The sequence below is a fragment of the Lonchura striata genome, chromosome 13 (assembly GCF_046129695.1).
Source record: "Lonchura striata isolate bLonStr1 chromosome 13, bLonStr1.mat, whole genome shotgun sequence".
Classification (NCBI taxonomy): Eukaryota; Metazoa; Chordata; class Aves; order Passeriformes; family Estrildidae; genus Lonchura; species Lonchura striata.
In genome coordinates this window covers 7751838-7774517 of record NC_134615.1, presented here as the reverse complement: position 1 = coordinate 7774517, position 22680 = coordinate 7751838, and the positions used below count along the sequence as shown (strand labels likewise).

The window sequence follows — 22680 nt, the reverse complement described above, 5'->3', positions numbered from 1 at the left end:
GCCACTCTTCAATTTCAAGTGTCTTCAGCTCTCAAGATTGATTTTTCTGTCCAGTGTCAAGGCAGAACCTCACAGCAATTTCCAGTATCTGAAGAGCCTGCAGGGAAGCCAGAGGACACCCTTTGTCAGGAATTGCAGTGACAAGAAAAGGAGTCATGGGTACAAATTGAAAGAGGGGAAATTTAGGTTAGGATGTTAGGAAGAAATTTTTTACTGTGAGGGTGGTGAGAAACTGGAACTGGTGTCTCAGGGAGGTTGTGGATGATCCCAGTCTGCCAGTGTTCAAGTGCAGGTTGGATAAGAGCTCACCTGAAGCTGAAATACAAACCAAAGCATAATGTCCACTCTTGTCCAGGCCCTGAAACTCCTCCACAGACACAGGAGAACCCATTCCATTAAAAAAAAAAAAAAATCCATTCCATTAAAAAAAGCACTCAGCATTGCAGATCCAGTTTTTTTTTTTTTGTTGTTGTTGCTACTTTCTACTAATTACTGCCTCCAGAAAAAAAAACAAAAAAACTATGATAAAACTAAGCCTACAAAGTATCAAAAAGCAAGAGCTATGCACAATGAATAAACAGAACTTGTAACATAGTACTTCCTCTACAGATTGCAGTTCATTTACTATAGCAGTAAAATACACCAAATTGTTATTTCAAAGAATAAAAAAAGGATTTTTTTGGGCATCTAGATTAAAATAAAACCATGACATTGATAACCAAAAACTATGTTCAGTCACAAAGCAACCACACCCTGGTAATGATAATGAATGGTGATTTGTGCACATGACCAACAAGAGCTCAACTGCAGCTTTGCCAAAAAAAAACTCTACCCTGAATGCTGAAAAGTTCTTCATACTGCAAAAGCCCTTCAAATCTACCCCTGACACAGGCAAACATACACCAGCACAAAGCCTGTGGTCCACCAAGAAATACTCCAGGCAGTGATGAGGGAGTGTGTTACACTGGTAGGTACTTGCCAGGCCAAGTGGAGTGAGCTCCCTTAACTCATACCTTCAGCAAAATGCAACTCAGAGAGAGAAAACCCGTCCTTGTCACCAACAGGTGGGAAATACCTGGATATTGAGATACCAAAGGTCTGGTTGCATCTGGAATACCAGCCCTGCACATACTGCTGTGCTGGTTATCCAGGACAGAATTGAGAGGAAGTAAACAAAAAAAATTCCAATTTCTATTTTAGCTAAAGGGGGGAAATAAAAAAACTTTCAGCCTGTTACATGCCACTTGAAGAAAAGCTAATTCAGGCAAAGGACATCTCCTACACAGTCCCATTTATGAACCAAAGAGTGGGGCCTGTCACAGACTAGGAAGAAACTGCTCGATGTTGCTTTATTAGCATACACCCATCTTCTTGCTACTATTTTGAGAATGTTCTGTCAGACAAAAAAAAAAAAAAAATTAGTTATTGTGCCCAGAGATGCATTAGGATCACTTGTGGCACAATGCTTTTTAGCACTTTTTACTGCTCTAGGTAATGAAGTGCACATTACAAATAACTCACAATAAACTACACTGAAAAGACAAAGGAAAAGAGGGTAGACTTTATATGCTAAAGTATTTAAACATCTTGTCTTATCCTCAACATCATTGCCTGGGTTGAAGAAGAGAGTAACGACTGAATTAATCATTGGTTCATTTTCAGTTCACAGTTACCAGGCAGCAAGAAGCGTGGAAAGTGGAAAAAAAAATTTGAAGAAATTAATACAACTTTATACCACTTGAAAATAAATAGACACCTGATATCATAAACTCTAATACTAGACACCCACAGCTACTGAAATTTTACATTACACATAACCATAAACATAAGTGACCACAAATGTTAAAAGCAAAAAAGCAAAGTAAATGAACTGGAGAATGAACCTGAACTTGCACTTTTATTCACAACAAAATTCAGTGCAGCCATCTCTACACTTTAATTCATCCTGAAAGTTAACTTCTGTAAATACTGTTTTCTCCTGCAGCTTTTTCAATATTCTGCACCTATTTCAGACTAAGTAAAACATAGTTATACTAAGCATTTTTCTCCTACCCCTTCCTTTTGGTTTTCTTTTTTCAGATTACTGCAGTTTGGACTGTGAGTAAGCAGAGAGAACTTTCTAAATCTGTTTCAAAGTATTATGTTAAATGTATTTTAAATACTATAAAAGGAGTAAGAAAGCATTCTGCAACTTGAAAGAGTTTTGAAAGTATCAAGTCACTTATTAACCTTTAACTGATGAAAACAAAATTATTAAGATGCATTTTGAATTTGGTCTCCTTTAAACCGAGGAACTTAAAATCACCACTACCTAAAGTATGGCATTTGGAGTGTCCACAATTAGTTGTTTTCTACCTAATCTCAGAGTCAGAACTTAGTCCTACATATTTCTTAGAGATTTATTCTCTTATTACTACATACTACCAGCAGTAATATATTAGGCTAGTGGAAAATGCTCCAAACTACTTAGTGAAACTACATGATGGTAAAAAAAAATCCCTGAAATTAAGTTAAAACTTGTTTCAGATTTTTTTAAACTGCATTAGCAAGTATTGCCTTGGAAGTGAAATCTCGGGCATGACAGAATGACAAGCTTTGTTCCAGGCAATCTCAGATTTCTATATTCAGACTAGGTACGGGAAAAAACGAGCTCAAAGGTGAGACCAGAAGTAACCCGGGGCAAGGTTAGCTACCGCTTCTCTAACATCTTCTTGATCCTGACAAGAGGGAACTGACACCAGCAAAGGGCTGGAACTTGAGCTACATGACAGCGGGTGAACATCCCAGCAGCACACTCGGATTGACCCGATGGGCTCTGTCACTGCCTCGGAGCAATGACATTCCCCTCGGCAGGCAGCCTTGCTCAAGACTGACTAGCGGGGGTAGGACACACAAAGTGCTGTGTTTTGGAAATTGGTCTGTCAAGCTCTTGGTCTGCAGCCAAAGCTAAGGCTGGAATACAGCACAAAGCCAGTGCAAGTGTCTGACACCAACACGCGACCGCGACAGGCGCGACGAAACCCCAGAGAGAAGGAGAGGAGGATCTGAGAGCTGCTCCTCAGGACCCGGGCGAAAGGAGCTGCTGGTGTAGCCCTGCTTCACAGGGGGAAGTATCCGTGTCAGCGAAACTGTCTGCGCTAATTAGAGCCCTGCAGGCATCCTCAGGGATCGCTCAGACACCGAGGAATAAACTGCCTCTCACTCCTATGGGCTGCCCCTCAGTCACAGAGCAGGCGAGATAAGGGAGCGGAATCGCGTGGGAAGCTTTTCATCTCTCCCGCCTGCGCGGCTCTGTGGCTGAGGGAAATCACCCTGAGCAGCTGCACTGCTGAGCAGTTAATCGCTTTCACAGCCACTGAAAGTCTTATCGTGCCAAACCCATCCTGAACCCTTCCAAGATGAAATCAGGCCAACCAACTCATGTCTTCTGATAAGACTTTCTCCAGAATACTCATTCTGGGCAATTTCTGCAACCACGTTACAATCACAAGTAACATAAAAATTAAAAAAGCGACGTGGTGAATGGGCAGAGATATCCACCATTCATAAATTTTAAAATATGCTTAAACTAATTTATATTTTCATAGGCAAAAAACAGTAACCAATATGATAATTAAAAAGAAAAAGAGAATTCTAAAAATCAACATGTGTAATCAGTAAATGAAATTAGCTATTACATTTAACTTGAGTAAGAGCTTGTGAAAAATGATAAGTCACAGACATGCCATTTTAATGGTGTACGTTGAACTCCTGAGATATTTTTAAAAAGAACAGCACCTGTTTGGCTCCAGTCCTGTAAAACCCCACATCATGCATGCGAGTCAAACACACTCAACTTTAATAATGACTCAAAACTCAATGGCTTCAGCTGCATGCTTCAAATTAGGCACTTACAGGATGAGCGCTGTAGAGAATATTTTAATAACAAACACCTGTGCTGTGCCTCAACCACTCACTAAGAGGTCTAACCAGTGAAACACTTAAATTCTGCTAAACGCCTTACTGCTCCAAACATTTTTACACAGCTGTACAGCCCACTTTTCCTAAGCTACATTAGTGCCTCTTGTCACTTCCAGTGTTTTTAATGCTAATAGTTTATAGATTTAAAAGACCAAAAGTACTTTCCATAAAACTGCACATGACACCTGATGCTAAACCACCGCTAGGTGCTTGTTGTCACCTGGAGACAAACTGTCCTCGTTCTCCGTGATGGGACGACTACTTGGCGTAAGCCTTTGCCTAACACCCACCTCGGCGCTCCTGGACGCGGACGACGAGCTCCCACGCGGCCACCGCCTCCCTGTCCAGAGCCGCCCGCAGCGTCACCTCGCCGCTCTCTCGCTCCACGCTCACCGGCGACTCCTCGACGGGCGGCGACAGCAGCTCGAACCACGCGGAGGCGAAGCGCGAGGGGGCCAGGGTGGCCAGGCGGGTGCCCGGGCGAGCGTCCTCGGGCAGGGCCAGAGCCAGGGGCGCGGCGGGCGGCAGCGCAGCCCGGCGGCGGCGGGGTGGCGGCGGCGGGAGGCGCTTGGGCTGCGGCAGCACCTCCAGCTCCAGGGGCTCGCTGAGCAGCGCGGGCCGGCCGCGGTCCCGCGCGTAGAGGCGCAGCGGGATGGGAGCTCGCAGGTGGAGCAGGGAGCTCACCAGCACCACGCGTCCGCTGCGCGGCACCACGAAGAAGTGCGCGCTGCGCGGGAGGGCGAAGTAGCGCAGCTCCGCGTTGGCGCCCGCGTCCGCGTCCTCGGCCCGCGCCTGCCACACCTGGGACTTGAGCGCCAGCGTCTCCTCCACGCGGAGCTGCGCGGAGCCGGGCCCCACGAAGCGCGGCGCGTTGTCGTTGTCGTCCAGGACGCGCACGGTGAGCGCGGCCAGCTCCGCGGGCGCGGCGCCCTGGGGCGCGCAGCGCTTGCAGCACAGCCCCAGGCGGAGCGAGTACAGCGCCCGCGCCTCGCGGTCCAGCGGGCGGCGGGTGCGCAGCCACACGCGGGCCGTGCGCGCGTCCAGCGACACCTGGAAGTGCGAGTGTCCCTCGCCCAGCAGCTGCAGGTGCCAGCGGCGCCCCTGCACCTTGGCGCACCAGGGCTCGGGCCCCAGCCGCGTCAGGGGGATGCTGAGCCCGCGCACCCGCGTGCCCGCCGGCCGGTTCTCCGCGACGTGGCCGTCGAACGAGGGTGTCCGGCGCGGGGCGGCGCGGGCGGCGGCCAGAGCCCAGCACAGCAGCAGGCAGCCGGCGGCGCGCCGGGCTCCGCGCCGCGCTCCGCGGGGACCCATGCCGGCTGCGAGCGGAGGCGGCTGCGGGATGGTGCGCGGCGCTGCCCGCCGCTGCCCGCAGTGGGCGGGCGGGGAGGGGCCGGGGCACGCGGGGCCGCCCCCGCCCTGCCCTCCCCCGGTCCGAGAGCGCGGGGAGCGAACCGTCCCGTGCGCCTGCCACAGGATGTCCCCGCTGGGCGAACTGCCCAAATGATCCCGCTGATGTAGACACCTGCCGCTCGCTTCTCCTCCTCCGGAGCCGAGTTCTTCCTCCACGCGCCGCGGGCATCAGTGCACAGGTGATGTCCTGCAGCCTGTCACATGTCAGGCAGACTCTCCCAGCACTCCGGTGTCCCCTGAAAATATTTAATTGTTGATTTCTAGACAGCAACCTACTCTAAAATGCCACTTTTGCTCTCAGCGTGTGCTTGAGTGCTGTCACTGACCTAAAGTCACATCTTTAGTTATAATTAATAATCTCCCTTATGTCTCCCGATTTGTGAAGGTAAAAAAATTCTTGATGAAATGTAGCTTGACTAAAGAATGTTTCTGGTGATAACCAGAGAGAAATATAATCCAACATTTATTTGCTTGTTTGGATTTTTGGAGTAAAACTAAAAACCCAATAAAACTAAATTTCACCATGTTATGACTACATAAATCAGGGATGTTGTAGAAAAAGTTACTAGATTATGCAATTCCTTTTCAAAACAGATCAGTCCTTTCAAGAATAAAGTCCAACACAATATAAAATGGGAGTTTGCTGTGTTTATGTAGTGCATGAATCATTTAAGATTAAGAATCATTCTGAGATTAAAGAACAGCAAAATAATAAAAGATACTCCATATTGGTCACATTACTCAAATTTCATGAGACTGAATAATGTTTACATTTCTCATAAAATAGTGCATTTCCCTTATGTGTGCCACTGAAGACTGTGGTAAAGTTCATAGACGTAAAATTGTGTTTTCCTGCAAGCCTTTTGGAGAAACTGGTTGTCTTTTTGGGGAATTGGCAGGCCAGGATCAAGTAGGAAGCCTCTGAGAGACTTGGCATCCTGCAAGCAATTAAGGAGACACAAAGCATCAGCTTCACACATTAATATAGTCTCTCCATTTATGCCTCACATTGAAATGTCTCTATAAAAGCACCCTCCTATACAGGATGTTATCTTCAGTGCTTTTGTGGGGGCTCTTTTTTGGCCTTAAAATAGAAAATTTTACACATGTGGATGTGTACAGAGCAATGGGCAATAATGAATGGAATGAGATAGGAAGAACCCATAACTTGGTGACAAAGATTTACATGGCTTCAAGATAAAAGGATTTTTTTCCAAGAGTTTCCTAACTAGTATGATACTACAAGGAATCTACAAGTAGAATTTGATCAAATTTTGATTAAACCATTTTGTGAGAGCATTTTAGTGAGTTCTGTTTTCTACATCCACTAGGATTTCCCTCTATAAAAACATACCAGGAACAGTACTATATTTTGCAAGGTCTTTCCCTTCTGCATCAGAAGTTCAACAGATAAGTAATTTAAACACACATGTGGTTTTAACAGACTAAAGATGAGCCTCATTCATGATTTCAAATGCAGAACTCTACCCACATTATCCTAATCAGCATGTAGACACGAAACTGGGAGACTGCACAAGGTTTTTTTAGAAAAAATAGAGACCTTATACCATTGTTTATCAAAAAATAAAAGGATGTTGTTTTATACTTCACTGCTCTATGGTAATCTTAGAGAAATACTTGAGACTCCCCAATCCTATTACCAACTCTGCAAACCAGTGAGAATCTGAGCTGGTGCCCTGGATATTGTATAGTCAGAATCCTTCTGACTTCAGCCCACCTCCAGAAATCCTGACCATGGTGGCTTTACACTGCAAGTTCCTCAGGTCTTCTACTTCACAAGTTCATTGAGTTCTCAAATGTAATAAACTTTACACATAATTTGTTTCCTTCTCCTGTCTGTTGAACACCACTCTCTGAGATCCCATCAGGGTTCTCTGAATGTTCCAAACCATCCTCCCTTTTACAAAAACTTTAATTTCTGTTACCTCTAAATTTGGATTTGTCGAGATGCACCAATTCTTGCACTAAAGCAAGAATTTTTTTTTTTTTTTTTTTGGTCATGCCTTGAATTAATTACATGTGTGCATCTTTTACTACAGTAACTTGAAGTTTCCCTATTTTCACTCTGCAAAATCCAGGATTTACAACCCTCAGGGTATACCTACATGCCTGAGAGTAAATCTCCTGCTCAGGCTCATAGGCTGCACAGATTCTTGTAAGCCTGGAGTGCAGGTGAGCATCACTTCCAGAGATCTCACATGACCACAGATCTCTCCTGGTCACACACAGCATCAGGCTAAACCAACCTGCTGGTTACTGAGGTTCACCTGTGTGACCAGGTGATGGCAAGGCCAAGACAAAATCATAATCTCTGTCAATGTTATGAATTAATCTTTGGAAATTACTGAATTGTAACAGTCTGTAACTTAGTGATTTATAAAGAAACATTTTTTTATAGAAACATGACAAGCATTTGATGCAGAATTTGCAGTTTGCAAATCAGAATTCCTCAGAAACATGAGCAGAAAACATTCTGAGGAAAATCTTGCCTTAACTTTATGGGACTGCAGTGTCAATATTGAGGCAGGAGAGAAGAACAAGACATTCTTCCTGGTTTGCATACACCTTGTAGCTGAAGAGCAGGATGGCTTAGGGAAAAGTGGGACAATCAACTTTGCTTTTGATCAAAAGGCAAATATGCCTGAAGCAGCGAGTGCTCTTGATTCCCACATACTCAATATCTGGCTTCCCAGGAGAAGAAAGGAGCTGGAAGTCCCCTAAGATATTTTACTATAAATAACTGTAAATATATAATCATAACAGAATTAATTGACCCCTCCGGAGCAAGATGTTGTATGTGTCACCAGGTGCACCTGCAGACATTCCTCTCAAGCACAAGTTTAAACCTTCAGAAGAGCTCTGCTCTGCTGCATATCCAGCCAAAGGAAGCTCTTCCTACACTATTTACTCCCCACTCAGCATTCTACAAGTGTCTTGGCAAGCAGCTCTGCAGGATCCAGCCCAGAGTGACACAACAGCCCCCGTGCGATTTGAGATGGTTTGTACATTGCCACTTTTTATAACAACACTTGTAGCTCCATTTTCTCAAATGCAAGTACAAGTGATAATCCTTTCCTGTATAATTTTGCAAATTAAACCTAAATTATTCAGAAGTACAGCTGTTGTTGTCTAATCCTTGCTAGTTCTTTATGCAGCTTTCTCTTTATAAATCACAATTTTTTCTTGGAATCTAGTGCTGAAATGAGTGCAAGAAACACCTTCTGTCATACTCAAAGCAGAATTCTTCCTCCAAAAGGGAAAAGATAGTGACATATTTAGTATCTTTCATTATTTTATAACAATTACTTTCCAGTTTATCTCAACCAGCCGGAAGACCCTTTCTGCTGTTAAGCATGGTGTGCTATATACAAGTCCAAGGTTAAGGAAAATATTTTAATTACAATAATGTTCCTAAATTGACATATGTATGCAGCTGGAAACACCTCCTACATGACTTATAATCAAATTAAATCATCTATACAGCCATCAAAAAGGGAAACCTGAGATATGTTGAAATCAGACAACATCGTCATCATCAATTTTTGCTCGAATCACACTCTAAAGGTATACTCTGTTTTCCCTGGCTGGTGCTTTACTGCTTACCAGTAGAAACATATCATTAATAATGTTCCTTTAACAGTTTGAAAACCTTTACAGAAAAGCTTCTCTTAAGCCCCTAAGTCATCACATGATCAATTTTTTTTGACTTGAGACTAACACAGAAAATATATTAAAAAAAACATTTTTTTAAAATAATTATTTTTGCATGACTTTATCCTATTCTCTAAATGTTCATTTTTCTCAAAACTGTGTTGCATCCCCATACTGCTTTAATGAAGTGTCTGTGAGAAGCAGACTGTTTTCACATTCAATACATAAAACACAACGAATACACATGCCCAACACTAGATCTGAGTAAATATTGTTCCAATTTTTTTCAATTACTTGTATACATGCAATAAACATAAAGAACCCATTAATTCTTTCTTGTCTTTTCTATTGACATGTGTAAATCTCCATAACTTCAGTATCTTTTGTTTTGGTCATCACATTTCTCCAGGTGTGAAACCCAAACTATTTTTACCTCAGCATAACAAATCAAAAGAACGAATTACATTGTCAGAATGTGCAGATTTGGCAAAGAAAATGTATCTGCATTCCAGAAGAAGCTAGGCAGGCTTCTGGTGAGCTGCTCAGCATCTGGCCTAAAGGGCTGCTGAGGAACCTGATCTCCCAGATTCCCCAATTCTGGGAAGGACATCACTGGACTGCAGCCCTATGGCTTGGGATGTGAAGGCTTCCAGGGTCTGGAGCAGACAACAGCTACAAAATCAGGGAGCCCACATCTGCCAAGGGCTGTAGCTCTGAAAGCCACAGATGAACTGACCTAGATCCAGTGTCTGGTGCAACTCTCCTCCACATAGGGTTCCTGGGTTTGAGACGGGTTTGCTCCCAGGTAAAAGAAAGCAAAGTTTGAAGTATCACACATCAACACATTTAACAGAAAGGTACTTACAAGAGGTTTCTATAAACAATCCTTTGAAAATAACATTTGTTTAAATAACTCCAAACAGTATGACAGTACCATGCACTGGCGTCTGGTTCATTTGAGGTATCTTATACTGTACATCACAATTAGCAAGGGTGTCAATCAGAACAGTTATTATAAGAAATATTCTGGTTTAGTCAGTGATAAGGAATAATATACTACCAACAAGGGCAGAAACCACCTTTAAAGTAATTATCTCACCTTCATCTTTTTGAAAATTAAAGAAGCTTGACAGTGATACAAACCTAAACTAATATTTTGATTTATCTAACTTACATTTTGTGCTCTTACATGTTAAAAATACTCAAGCATATTAATGCTGGAAATTTGGAAACCAAGCTTATGGCTGCTGTAAAGGGGATACAGAGAAAATATTGTTTGTACAGCTCAAGGAACCAGTGAGGAATGATGCCTCTGTGAAGATTCATCTTTCATGTGATATGAATGTGTGGTGAGACAAGCTGAAGGCAGTCAGTGTACCTCTTGTTTAATTCTGTTGGAAATAACTGCAGGTAAAGCAGGGCTCAGGCAGCAGGTCCCCTGCTTTCCTCATAATACAGTTACCATATTCCCTTCTGTCCTGCTCCACTCCTCTCTCCCAGAACAGCTCCCGGGGGTGTGGAACAGCCAAAGCTCTGCGGGGTCAGCTCAGGCCTTCTCAGCACACCTTGACCTAAGCAAAGGCAAATGACAAAAGTAAAACATGAGCAAGCCCTGCTTTTTACCCCAGTCTCACCTTGCCTCTCCCAGCTGGAGTCTTTCCATCACCCCCACTCCATCTTTCTGTGAAATCGGCCCTCCATTTACTCCTCTGTCTCTCTTTTCATCTCAGTGAAACAGCAGCCAAAAGGGGAAACTGACAATGAGATAAAGTGGGTAACTTCAATATCTTTAATGAGCATCTTTTATTTCATGGGCTCTTAAATAAATAATTGGAACCAATAGTGTTCCAGAGAATTTAAAGTAGATATTTTCCATAGGCAAAATTTAATAGTTGGAATGCAATAAATACTTAATAATGAAAAAAAAAGAAATCTAGTGCATCTTATACCTGTGTTATTTCCAAAAATAAGTAAAAAAACAGCACTAGTTCATGTCTGTTATTAAAGCAAGTACATACTCACTACTAGGAGAGAACTGGTGGCTTAGTGCATCTCTTTTTTACACAGTACTATCTTTTAATAGAGACATGCTTCAAGTTTATGAAGTTCAAAGAACATGGAAGGGTTAATTTCAGGTTATTTTGATTTTTTTTTAAAAGCAAAAATACTTCAGGTGGAAAACAAGGGTAAACTTCCACATCTATACATAGCAACTGCTATAAAACTCCTAAATGAACACTTCTATAAAAGTGAGAGTATCTAAATATTCTAAATAAAATAATACTACTGGCAACAGCAACAGCTTTCATTTTAACTTAGAGTGATATTTCTAAATTGTCTACTCCCTGTAATTCATAGTTCATTTTTTTGGGGGGGAGCTGGGAGATGTGTTTCAGAACAAGCAATGTTCAGTTGCAAGAAGCTAAGGAAGAAGGACAATTCTAATCCTCTCTTACAGGTAGTGTTTAATCTGCTCAGCTGAATGCAATGGTTCTAAACTGTCAATACAGATGTCTCATTCAAGTTAATTCCCACTCTGAATCTGAAATATGGGGAAAAAGTCTTCAAGAAGGGACAGTAAAACAACATTCCTCATTAACTAAACCAACAAACAAGTGACTAAGTGCTTAATCCTGTAGAAATTTGACAATACAGTAAATATTAACAGAGGAAAATATTACCGTTCCAAAAGAAAAACAGGAACTGGTTTAAGCCACAGTCCACTCTCACTTCATGTATGTGCTGATAATGCAGAGTTCCTGTTCTATTGGCTTTGCTGTGCTCCAGCTCATTACACACAGCTGCTTCCCATGGGACAAGTACAATACCCAGAAGCAGAATGAACAACCTGAAGTATAAGATTTTAATAAAAAAACTCAAAGGCTTCTATGCTCTATTTCTTGATAATGCAACAAAACCCCAAAACAAATGTTTCTTAAAAATTAAGGTGTAAGAGTCTTTATATATATATATAATAATAAAAATACCATTAATGGCTTCAGACAGGTTAAAATAACTGTGGACACCTGTGTAACAGAGAAAATCCATGAGTGATGGCAATCCTAAAATAGGAAATGTGCATGCATACATACATACATATATATATATATATATATAGGGAGAGAGAGAGAGAGAGAGAGAGGTATAGTTATTTCAGATTACTGAAAATTATGCATGAACTCAAGTAGTTTGCAGGTTGAACTTAAACCCCAATTCAATTCCTACTGAAATCTGTAAGATACAATCACAGATGCTGTACCCCACTTTAAATAAATAAGTAAATAAATAAATAAATAAATATATAAATAGATATATATATATAGCATAAGGAAACACCTGAATATGCTCCTCACATCTGATGGGACTACATGGATTGTGTTCCTACAAAACATTTGCTCCTAGTCTTTGAAATTAAATGTAATTAAAAAGTCTGTCAACGAAACTGTAAAGAGTAATATTTTTTTTCTTTTCTCGCTCCTGACTTTTACAATCTGAGATCTCCTCACACATGGACATAATTCCATTTCCAAATCTATTCTACTATATTTTGCTATTATTGCATACAAATCTTTGCAAAGCCATGCTCCAGCCAGGCCACAATGATTCTCATGACACATTTATGTATTTATTTATTAGAGCCCACTGCTGAGGCACCATTCAGAGGGTTGCATTGCAAATAATCTTTGGCTGCATTGGTGTGTTTTTTTATGGAACAGTGGAAATTAAGGGGGAAATCTTCTATGCCTTCAGTAAGCTTTAGAACAGGCACAATGTTATGGTATGATTACTAATTAGATGCTTAAAAATCACTGTTAATTACTGATAATTGTTGTTTCTACTCTTGCTGTAATTTTTTCTAAATTTCTTTCTCATCAAACACAATTCAGTTTGTTTTTTTTTATATTACTTTTCTTAAAGTATCTTCAGTTTCTGTAAGGTGGAAAAATCTTGTAATGTTTATCTTGAAGGTGTTGCAATGTTTGCCAATTTTTATAACAATGGTTCTGTGATTAATTTTTATTAAACTTTTAATTTAGGCCAGAGATAACTAAGCAAGGATTTCATCAACCAAGGATTTCCAGTGTATCTTCCAATCAGAAGTGCTAAAGACAGAGTTTACAGTGTTGTCACAACCATCAGTATTTTTCTTTATTTACAATTGCTTGAGGAATGAGATGTTTAGTTCATGAATTTTTTCATGCATTCTGTTATGACTCTAATGTGTTGTCATTCTAAGGGTGATTACGAGGCCAATGTGAGCATTACTTAGAGAAAAACACCATTTATAGTGATAAAAACCTTGTGGAAAAAATCAGCAGCTTTTCTTGATCCCTCTAGTGTTTGAAATTGAGTCTCAAAGGGCTTGTGAAGGATCCTGCTTATTGAAAGTGATCTCCTGGAGATTTTTACATATCTCAGGTAGTCCTGAGAACTCTGCTGAATTCCTAATGTACACATAGTGCATAATTACTTGCAAATCAACACATACTGAGCATTTCTGGCAGCTGACATTCCAAAATAATACAGAGTATAAGTTAAAAAAATAGAAAAAGCAGTCTTTTAGAAGCATGTCTTTTCTGTTTACCATCCTTCATCAATATAAATGACACACAGAATTCTGTGGATATATCAAAAGTGTCTAGAATTTTCAGGAATCCACTATTTCTGCATCACAACTAAAGGTTCTGAGCACTACAAACAGCTCAACTGATTCTGAAGAACCTTGGCCCACCCTTTCATGCTTTTGCATTTAGAACTGCAGAGGAAATTATGTATACCTGGAAGCAGCTGAAAAATAAACCAGGCATCTGACAAGTCAAAAATGATACACAACCTAAAGCGCTGTTGTCTCCAGATTTCTTTAATGAACCAAAGTCTTCCTTTTTGCTTCCTGAGCCTCATATCATAATTGGCAATAACTACAACACCTTCTCAAAACACAAAAACTCATCAACTGCCAGCTCCCTGCTAATAAACTCATCCAGAACAACTTATTAAGACATAACCTTTAAGTGTGTGAGCAAACAATATGCAGTGAAAGCCGCAACACAAATATCTATAAAGTGAGATGAAGTATTAGGATTACTGCAGCTTTCTCTGAGCGAAGCCAAGCATATGGTGGTATAATGGAGCATGAATTTACAGCAGCAGAGATGTACGATATAGATTAAAGCTTCATCTGGGAGAACATACTGCGCGGCAAAAAAACAAAAACAAAAATAAAACCAAAAACAAAACAAAAAAAAACAAATTAACAAAACACCTCCAAAAAACCCAAACAATTTTTTGTTTTATTTTCTTGTTTAACCATGATGAGCACCGAATGCCGTTGTGTAGAACGAGGGCTCCCTCTGCTGCCCACGGGGAAGGACAAACCAAATCCTGCCTTCTGAACCACTAAAAACGTAATCCCGAAATAGCCCTGATTTTCAATCGGTCTGAACATACTTCTCAGGAGTTGCGAAGTTTTCAGGCAGGACGGATGGGCTCCTGTGATCCATCTGTAGGGTGCAACATGGAAAGATCCAAAGAGAATTAACTGAACTAATTTTGTCTGCATTTGCTGCAACGGTTGTTAAATGAACAAGCACTTGACACATTTTGTTACTGTTTAAAACTAGACCAGAAATATTTGGTGAACACATCTTTATTATCCCTGTTTTAAGGGTGCTGTGGCTTATTCGTCCTGGCAGAGCAGCTTTTGGGGTTGGTTCTTCAGTTAAATTAAATCTTAAAGTACCAGTGGGAAACCTATAGACTGTAATAAGACTATGAGTGACCAACACTGAAATTGGAGGTTTGAAAGTTAGATTTTTAACGTGATTGAAGCTATTAAGTGAGAGTGCCAGTAACACCTGTATTGCTATTTTGACGCTATTACAGTGTCTTTGTAGCCAGTCTGATGAAGGCCGTTACCTTTGTCAATTTTTTGGGGGAGAGTGGGTTTTTTTTCTCGTTGATTTCAGCGACAGGGCCGTGGCTGAAGGTCAGTATGTCTTTTAGTCCCCATCGCGGACTGTGCACTGAAGTGCGGAAGCAGGGCACCCAGCACAGGTAGGCACTTTTGGGGAGCCCCAGAAGCAGAGCAGACCTGAGGGCGGTGCCGCTCCCTGCTGCTCCCGTGGGATGATCACCGAATCGCGTCTCCAGGGCTGCTTTTTCGAGGAAATCGGAGGGCCCGTGGCAGACACAGAGCCCAGGTCACCAGTCCATGGTGACATTTGTAGCAGTGACTGGCACCATCCCGTGCCCTCACACACACCGCGCTCCGGGCCGGTCTCGCTGTGCTCTCACACACAGCGCGCTCCGGGCCGGTCCTGTCCCGCTCTGCTCTCACACACAGCGCGCTCCGGTCCTGTCCCGCTCTGCTCTCACGCACAGCGCGCTCCGGTCCTGTCCCGCTGTGCCCTCACACACAGCGCGCTCCGGGCCGGTCCCGCTGTGCCCTCACACACAGCGCGCTCCGGGCCGGTCCTGTCCCGCTCTGCTCTCACACACAGCGCGCTCCGGTCCTGTCCCGCTCTGCTCTCACACACAGCGCGCTCCGGGCCGGTCCCGTCCCGCTGTGCTCTCACACACAGCGCGCTCCGGGCCGGTCCCGCTCTGCTCTCACACACAGCGCGCTCCGGGCCGGTCCTGTCCCGCTCTGCTCTCACGCACAGCGCGCTCCGGGCCGGTCCCGCTCTGCTCTCACGCACAGCGCGCTCCGGGCCGGTCCCGCTGTGCTCTCACGCACAGCGCGCTCCGGGCCGGTCCCGCTGTGCCCTCACACACAGCGCGCTCCGGGCCGGTCCCGCTGTGCTCTCACACACAGCGCGCTCCGGTCCTGTCCCGCTGTGCTCTCACACACAGCGCGCTCCGGGCCGGTCCCGCTCTGCTCTCACACACAGCGCGCTCCGGGCCGGTCCCGTCCCGCTGTGCTCTCACACACAGCGCGCTCCGGGCCGGTCCCGTCCCGCTGTGCTCTCACACACAGCGCGCTCCGGGCCGGTCCCGCCGTGCCCTCACACACAGCGCGCTCCGGGCCGGTCCCGCTCTGCTCTCACACACAGCGCGCTCCGGGCCGGTCCCGCTCTGCTCTCACACACAGCACGCTCCGGGCCGGTCCTGTCCCGCTCTGCTCTCACACACAGCGCGCTCCGGGCCGGTCCCGCTCTGCTCTCACGCACAGCGCGCTCCGGGCCGGTCCCGTCCCGCTCTGCCCTCACACACAGCGCGCTCCGGGCCGGTCCCGCTCTGCTCTCACACACAGCGCGCTCCGGGCCGGTCCCGCTCTGCTCTCACACACAGCGCGCTCCGGGCCGGTCCCGCTGTGCTCTCACACACAGCGCGCTCCGGACCGGTCCCGTCCCGCTCTGCCCTCACACACAGCGCGCTCCGGGCCGGTCCCGCTCTGCTCTCACACACAGCGCGCTCCGGGCCGGTCCCGCTCTGCTCTCACACACAGCGCGCTCCGGGCCGGTCCCGCTCTGCTCTCACACACAGCGCGCTCCGGACCGGTCCCGCTGTGCCCTCACCCACAGCGCGCTCCGGGCCGGTCCTGTCCCGCTGTGCCCTCACCCACAGCGCGCTCCGGGCCGGTCCTGTCCCGCTGTGCCCTCACACACAGCGCGCTCCGGGCCGGTCCTGTCCCGCTCTGCTCTCACACACAGCGCGCTCCGGTCCTGTCCCGCTGTGCCCTCACCCACAGCGCGCTCCGGGCCGGTCCCGCTGTGCTCTCACACACAGCGCGCTCCGGGCCGGTCCCGCTGTGCCCTCACACACAGCGCGCTCCGGGCCGGTCCCGCTCTGCCCTCACACACAGCGCGCTCCGGGCCGGTCCTGTCCCGCTCTGCCCTCACACACAGCGCGCTCCGGGCCGGTCCTGTCCCGCTGTGCCCTCACACACAGCGCGCTCCGGGCCGGTCCTGTCCCGCTGTGCTCTCACACACAGCGCGCTCCGGGCCGGTCCTGTCCCGCTGTGCCCTCACACACAGCGCGCTCCGGTCCTGTCCCGCTCTGCTCTCACACACAGCGCGCTCCGGGCCGGTCCCGCCGTGCTCTCACACACAGCGCGCTCCGGTCCTGTCCCGCTCTGCTCTCACACACAGCGCGCTCCGGGCTCGCACCGTCCCCCGCTCCTCACGCCGGCAGCTCCCAAAAGAGGGGCAGCTCAGGAAAGACAAGGAGCTGCTGGAGAGGGTCCAGCAGACACCACAAAGATGAGGAGGGTTCTGGAGCATCTCTGTGATGGAGAGGGACTGTGAGATTTGCGTTTGGAGAAGAGTGAGAGGGATCTCATCAGCCCATACCAGAGTCTCCAGAGGACGGTGCCAGACTGTTCAGCGGTGCCTAGCGAGAGGGCGAGAAGCTATAGCCGTGATCTGAAACACAGATTCCACATCGATATGCGGAAGATATTCTTTGCACTGGGGTGGCAGAGCTGCCAGAGGGGTGTGGATCCCCCTCTCTGGACACACGTCCAGGCGCCCCCTGCTCCGCTGACCCTGCCCTGCTCGGGGGGCGGGGGCATCGGCGGTGGATTGACCTCGCCTGGCGCGGCGCGGAGGGGCGGGGCAGAGCTCGGCGGTGGATTGGCAGCGCCTGGCGCGGGCGGACTCAGCCATGGCGGACGAGGAGCTGGAGGCGCTGCGGCAGCGGCGGCTGGGCGAGATCAGGGCCGAGCACGGGGTGAGGGACGGGGCATCGGGGCCGGGCACGGGCTGAGGGACGGGGGCGAGATCAGGGCCGAGCACGGGCTGAGGGACGGGGGCGAGATCAGGGCCGAGCACGGGGTGAGGGACGGGGCATCGGGGCCGGGCACGGGCTGAGGGACGGGGGCATCGGGGCCGAGCACGGGGTGAGGGACGGGGGCATCGGGGCCGAGCACGGGCTGAGGCAGCGGCCGACCCTCCGCCCGAAGCGCTTTCGGCGCCGCTCGGGGCCTGGAGGGGAAGAGGATTGGAGTGTGTGCGACCGAGACCGGGGGAAAGCGGGAAGAAGCCCGGCCGTGCCGGGCCTTTGCCTGCGAACAGCGCCGAGCGCAGCCCCGGCCCCGCCGCCGCCTCCCTCCGCTCCTGCCCTGGGACGTTCGGCACACGAGCGTTCCTGCCCCGAGCGATCACTATTCCATGGATTGCCTTCCTCGCCTTTCCAGCCATCCTAGTTTTCAGAGCTGAAATGTTAGAATTCAGAATTTCAGAATTGTTAGGGCTGGAAGGAACTTCAGGAAATTATCCAGTCGAGCTTCTTTCCAGGGCAGGGTGACCTGGAGCGGCTGACACAGGAGGTATGCAGGTGGGTTTGGAATGTCTCCAGAGACGGAGACCACTCCCTCCCTGGGCAGCTGCTCCAGTGCTCTGCCACCCTCCGTGGAAAGAAGTTCTTCCCCATGTTGAGGTGAAACTCGTGTTTTAGTTTATGGCCATTGCTCCTTGTCGTGCACTGGGCACCACTAAAAAGAGCTGGACACCATCCTCTGACACAGTCCATATGTGGATTTATATGAAGTATCAGTTTTGTTGTTCCTGTGAAGGATCTAACCTACCTCCAGCCAGCAGTATCTCCTGTCTCTGGTTTTCCATTCTGCTTTCACACCTTTAATTGTTACCTGTAAAATCTGAGATGTTGATTCCATATAAAGTTCAAGGTTATTTTGGGGTTTTGTTACTTGTTTCTGAATAGTCACCAGTAATAGTGACTTGGAACTTCGCGCCCTTTTGTTTTTCATATGTATTAGTGTTTAATGCACTTAACTCTTGTAGAACATCCCTTATTAACTTTTCATTGGTTTCACGACTTAGACTTGATGATCCCTGTGGGTTCCTTCCAGCTCAGATTATTCCATGATTCTGGGATTTCAGCTGCCATGCTGAGAATGTGTTACATTTCATTTCACTCATCTTTAACTTGCTCAAATGGATTTATAATGCTTTGTCAGTTTTCTGGGCTTTGGAGAAGCCCATTATCCTAGACCTAAGGAGAAGGCCTCTTCCTGCCCCCAGCCACAGGAATCTGTGGATGGACCAGGAGCAGCTCACCCACTGTTGGCATGGCTGCGCTGTGAGAGCAGAGGGCGGCACATTTATTGCTAGGGCAGCAGATTCCCATTTCCAGGACCTCATCCATGGGCAGGCAGGTTTAGCAGGCAGGTTTATCTTCCATCAATGCTGCTGGAATATTTTAACTTTCTGTCCTGTGTTGAATGATTCTGGATTGTGATATTTGCTCTGGTTTCCTTCTTCAGGATCCTTCCGCTGATCCGTCGCAACAGGAAGCAAAGCAGAGGTATAAATGAGACTATTGAATTTTGGCCTTGCATCTAATAATTTTTAACCATTTACTCTTTTTGTTTTTTTGGTTTTTTTTGTGTTTTTTTTTTAATATTTAATTTCTTTAGAATGTTGCCCCACATTTGTTTTGTTGCTGGGAAAACCACCAACAAAGGGATGGAAATGGATCAAAGATTGGATGCGGGTGTGGCTTCCTTGCCATGACCATACTGCCTGAGCCCTGCCGGGTGGGAGGGCATGAGGAGAAAGCAGCAGCAGCTGATTTTCCCTGGGGATTTGTCTGAGTTCAGTAACCTCGAGAGCTGCAGTGATACAGTCGGGTGCTCTGGGGAAGCATCGTCCCTCCCACTGTCACAGAATCCTTGGCTCCTTGGGGATGCTAGGAGTTTATGATCCAAGTCTTGAATGCTGGCAGAACTCCTCCCAAACCGGTACTTTTGGGTTGGATTTGGCTGTTATTGCAGTGGGAAGAGCCTTTCCCAGTTGATTTGATTTTTCTGGGAGACCTATTCCAGTTAAAAAGTTGATGCAACATTATTGTTGTCGAAGCTCAGTTGGGGGAGCAGTGTTCAGTATTTGTGCTAATTTGGAAAATTGTAAACAAGTGTTTGAAGAGCTGACTTTGCACAGTCCAATTCTGTATCAACAGAAGTTTCATAAACTAAAGGTCCAGTTTTGCAGATACTTATATCAAATATTTTAAACACATGGAGACTTAGTGAAAAGTTCTAAATACATAAATGAGCTTTGGTTTGCTTTTTGGAATTGCATGGACATTTCCTTGTGCCTGCTCTACCATACTGCCTTGGGGTGAATTCCACATGGATAAGTGTAGGCTCTAAACGGTAGCATAGCTTTTTTCTCCTAAAATGTAATTATGAGAAGTGAGAAGGTGTAGGTATGAAACACCACCTTGATTTCTTGGAAGATGTTGCCAGCTACGTAACTTCAGCAATGGGAAATGGACATTCGCAGGACAGGAAATGCTGTAAATGTAAATGTAAGGTTTGAAGTGACCTCAAGAAGCCACTTACACAAATCAAAAGTCTTCCATAGTTTGCTGTTCTGTGCATGTTATTTTAGGTGCTTGAAATCCCACTTTTAATGCGTGGTTCACTTTTCCTTACAGGGAAGCAGAGATAAGAAATACTATTTTAGCTCAAGTTCTTGATCAAGCAGCTCGTGCAAGATGTGAGTATCCAAGTAACTTCCTAATAAAAAATACTCATCTAAGAGACTCCTCAAAAGTGTGTTGTACAGAGGCCATACTAGAAAAGTACTGTTGTTGCTGAGAAGATAAAACTTGCAGCTTTTCAGCTGGCAATATCAGTGATTAGAAGGGAGAAGCTAATGAGTATCTGAATTATGTTAATGTTTTGGATTCTATTTTAATTAGTAGAAGGAGTTATATGGATAGTCAAAGTTGTTTAATCGGAAGCAAATATTTAAAAGTAAGAAATATAACTGTCTTGTACCTGGCATAAATGAAAATGCCTTTTTCAATTTATTTCATGACCCTGGCATGAATAAGATTGTTCCCTAGGGACACTTCTCACTTTTTTGTTACTAGTGAGGGTATTGCAGAATGTTCTAAACACAAATGAACAGAGCCTGTTTTTGTTGCAGTAAGCAATTTAGCACTTGTGAAGCCAGACAAAGCAAAAGCAGTAGAGAATTATCTTATACAGATGGCAAGATTTGGACAGCTAGCTGGAAAGGTTCGTATATTTCCTAATTCTTTCTCACCTATATTTATTTCTAAACCCAATTCACTCTAAAAAAAGATGTTTATAATAGATGCAAGTTAAATTAGCTGTAAATAGCTCCTAAATTCCATCAAAACCCTTTTGTAAAAAAGGAAATTGTGATGCAGTTGTTTGATACTAAGCATCTTTCAGAGTGTATTAATCCACACTTTGTTTGACTCTGCTAGGTATCAGAACAAGGTTTGATAGAAATTCTTGAAAAAGTGAGTCAGCAAACAGAAAAGAAAACAACAGTGAAGGTGAGTTTTCTTTCCTAGATGTAATGTTGTATGAGGCAGAGCAGCAGAATTGCACGTGTGGGACCAGTTCAGGCTGGAACTTTGTCCTTGCCCTGCTGAGTGCTGGGGTTCCATCAGAGCAGCCCTGCACAGCTCCTGGGGCCAGCGTGGTGTGGGGCAGCCTGGCCCAGCCCTGTCTGTGCACTGACAGGGCCTGGGGCGGGTGTTCTGCCCAGGCAGTGCCTTCACTGCCACGGGCATGGACTGGGAAAGGCTTGTGCCATCCTGCATTTACATGACCCTTCAACTTTCACTTTATGTATTTCATTTTAGTTCAACAGAAGGAAAGTATTGGATTCGGATGAAGAGGATGATTATTAATACTACTGTAAGGCTGCCAAACAATAGCCTGGAAAAATGCTGTTAGCAGGCAGAATGCAAGATCTGAAAATGTTTACGCTTCTTGACTTTTTTGTATTATTATAATAAGGCCAACAAATAACTTGTAAAATAAATCTGAGAAGGGGGATTTTATAACTTAAAAGTTTTGTAGTATAAGGCCTGAGCAGTGTGGGGTTCCCCGTGGCTTCATTAGCATGAATGTTTTGTTGCCCTTTCCTCATTGTAAGCTCTGCTTTCAGCCACTGCACACACTTCACTTGCTGTTATTGGAGACAGCAAGCACAGGAGCCAAGTGAGACAGGGAACAGCCACTCAGAATTATAGTCTGTCCAGACTGTCACAGAAGTGTTAGAAAGGAGATTCCCTGAGCCCCTGAAGGATGCCTGTCCAGCCAGTCACTGGCTCTCAAGTCCTTACCGGAAATTTAAAAATTAAGGTATCTAAATAGAGTTTGGATCAGGGGATTCCTATCAGGCAGTCTGTGTAAAGAAATGTTACCAGCAAACAGCTGAACTGTTCCCCTATGAGTTCCTGGGCTTTCAAACAAAGCAAGTTAACTGTGTCATACACAGCACTGTTCAGACACTTGGCATTGTGTATTCTTACAACTACCTCCACTTTTATCCAATGGCTGGAGTGTTTCTTACCTGGAAGAAAAAGACCATTTTCCTAAACTCTGCAACTCCTGCATGCATAAAGTAAAACTGAACTTGTGCTGTACCTTTATTCAAGAATATGGTTATGGAAATCAGTAGGATAAATACTGTAATGTGCTGATAAATTCTCCCACCACAACCCCCTTATCTGACATAATTTAACAGGATTGTGTATGATTCCAACTGCAGTGTTTTTTGGAACAGAATAAACTTAAGTGAGCAGCAGTGGGTGTGTTTTTCATCTTGTCTGAATATAGGTAAAAATATTAAACAGTTGTTATTTTTGTTTCCTTTGGTTTAGACTGTGCATTTTGCTTCTCTGTGT

At 45.5% G+C, this 22680-nt stretch overlaps 2 protein-coding genes across 2 annotated transcripts in view; one reads left to right on the top strand and one right to left on the bottom strand.

The window, feature by feature from the left end:
• Nucleotides 1-5271, bottom strand: part of LOC110476213 (neural-cadherin-like) — a 60873-nt gene extending 55602 nt beyond the window's left edge. Inside the window, exon 1 of the mRNA XM_077786296.1 lies at nucleotides 4251-5271. Within this exon, the coding sequence (XP_077642422.1) occupies nucleotides 4251-5271 (1021 nt within the window). The remainder of the gene's footprint in view (nucleotides 1-4250) is intronic.
• A 12313-nt stretch (nucleotides 5272-17584) lies between these two features.
• PDCD5 (programmed cell death 5) lies at nucleotides 17585-22580 on the top strand. The gene is made up of 6 exons (XM_021540949.2): nucleotides 17585-17712; nucleotides 19268-19308; nucleotides 20443-20504; nucleotides 20940-21031; nucleotides 21247-21318; nucleotides 21631-22580. Exons 1-6 carry the CDS (start codon nucleotides 17647-17649, stop codon nucleotides 21676-21678), a joined length of 381 nt encoding a protein of 126 aa, XP_021396624.2. The 5' UTR covers nucleotides 17585-17646; the 3' UTR covers nucleotides 21679-22580.
• The last annotated feature ends 100 nt before the right edge of the window (nucleotides 22581-22680 follow it).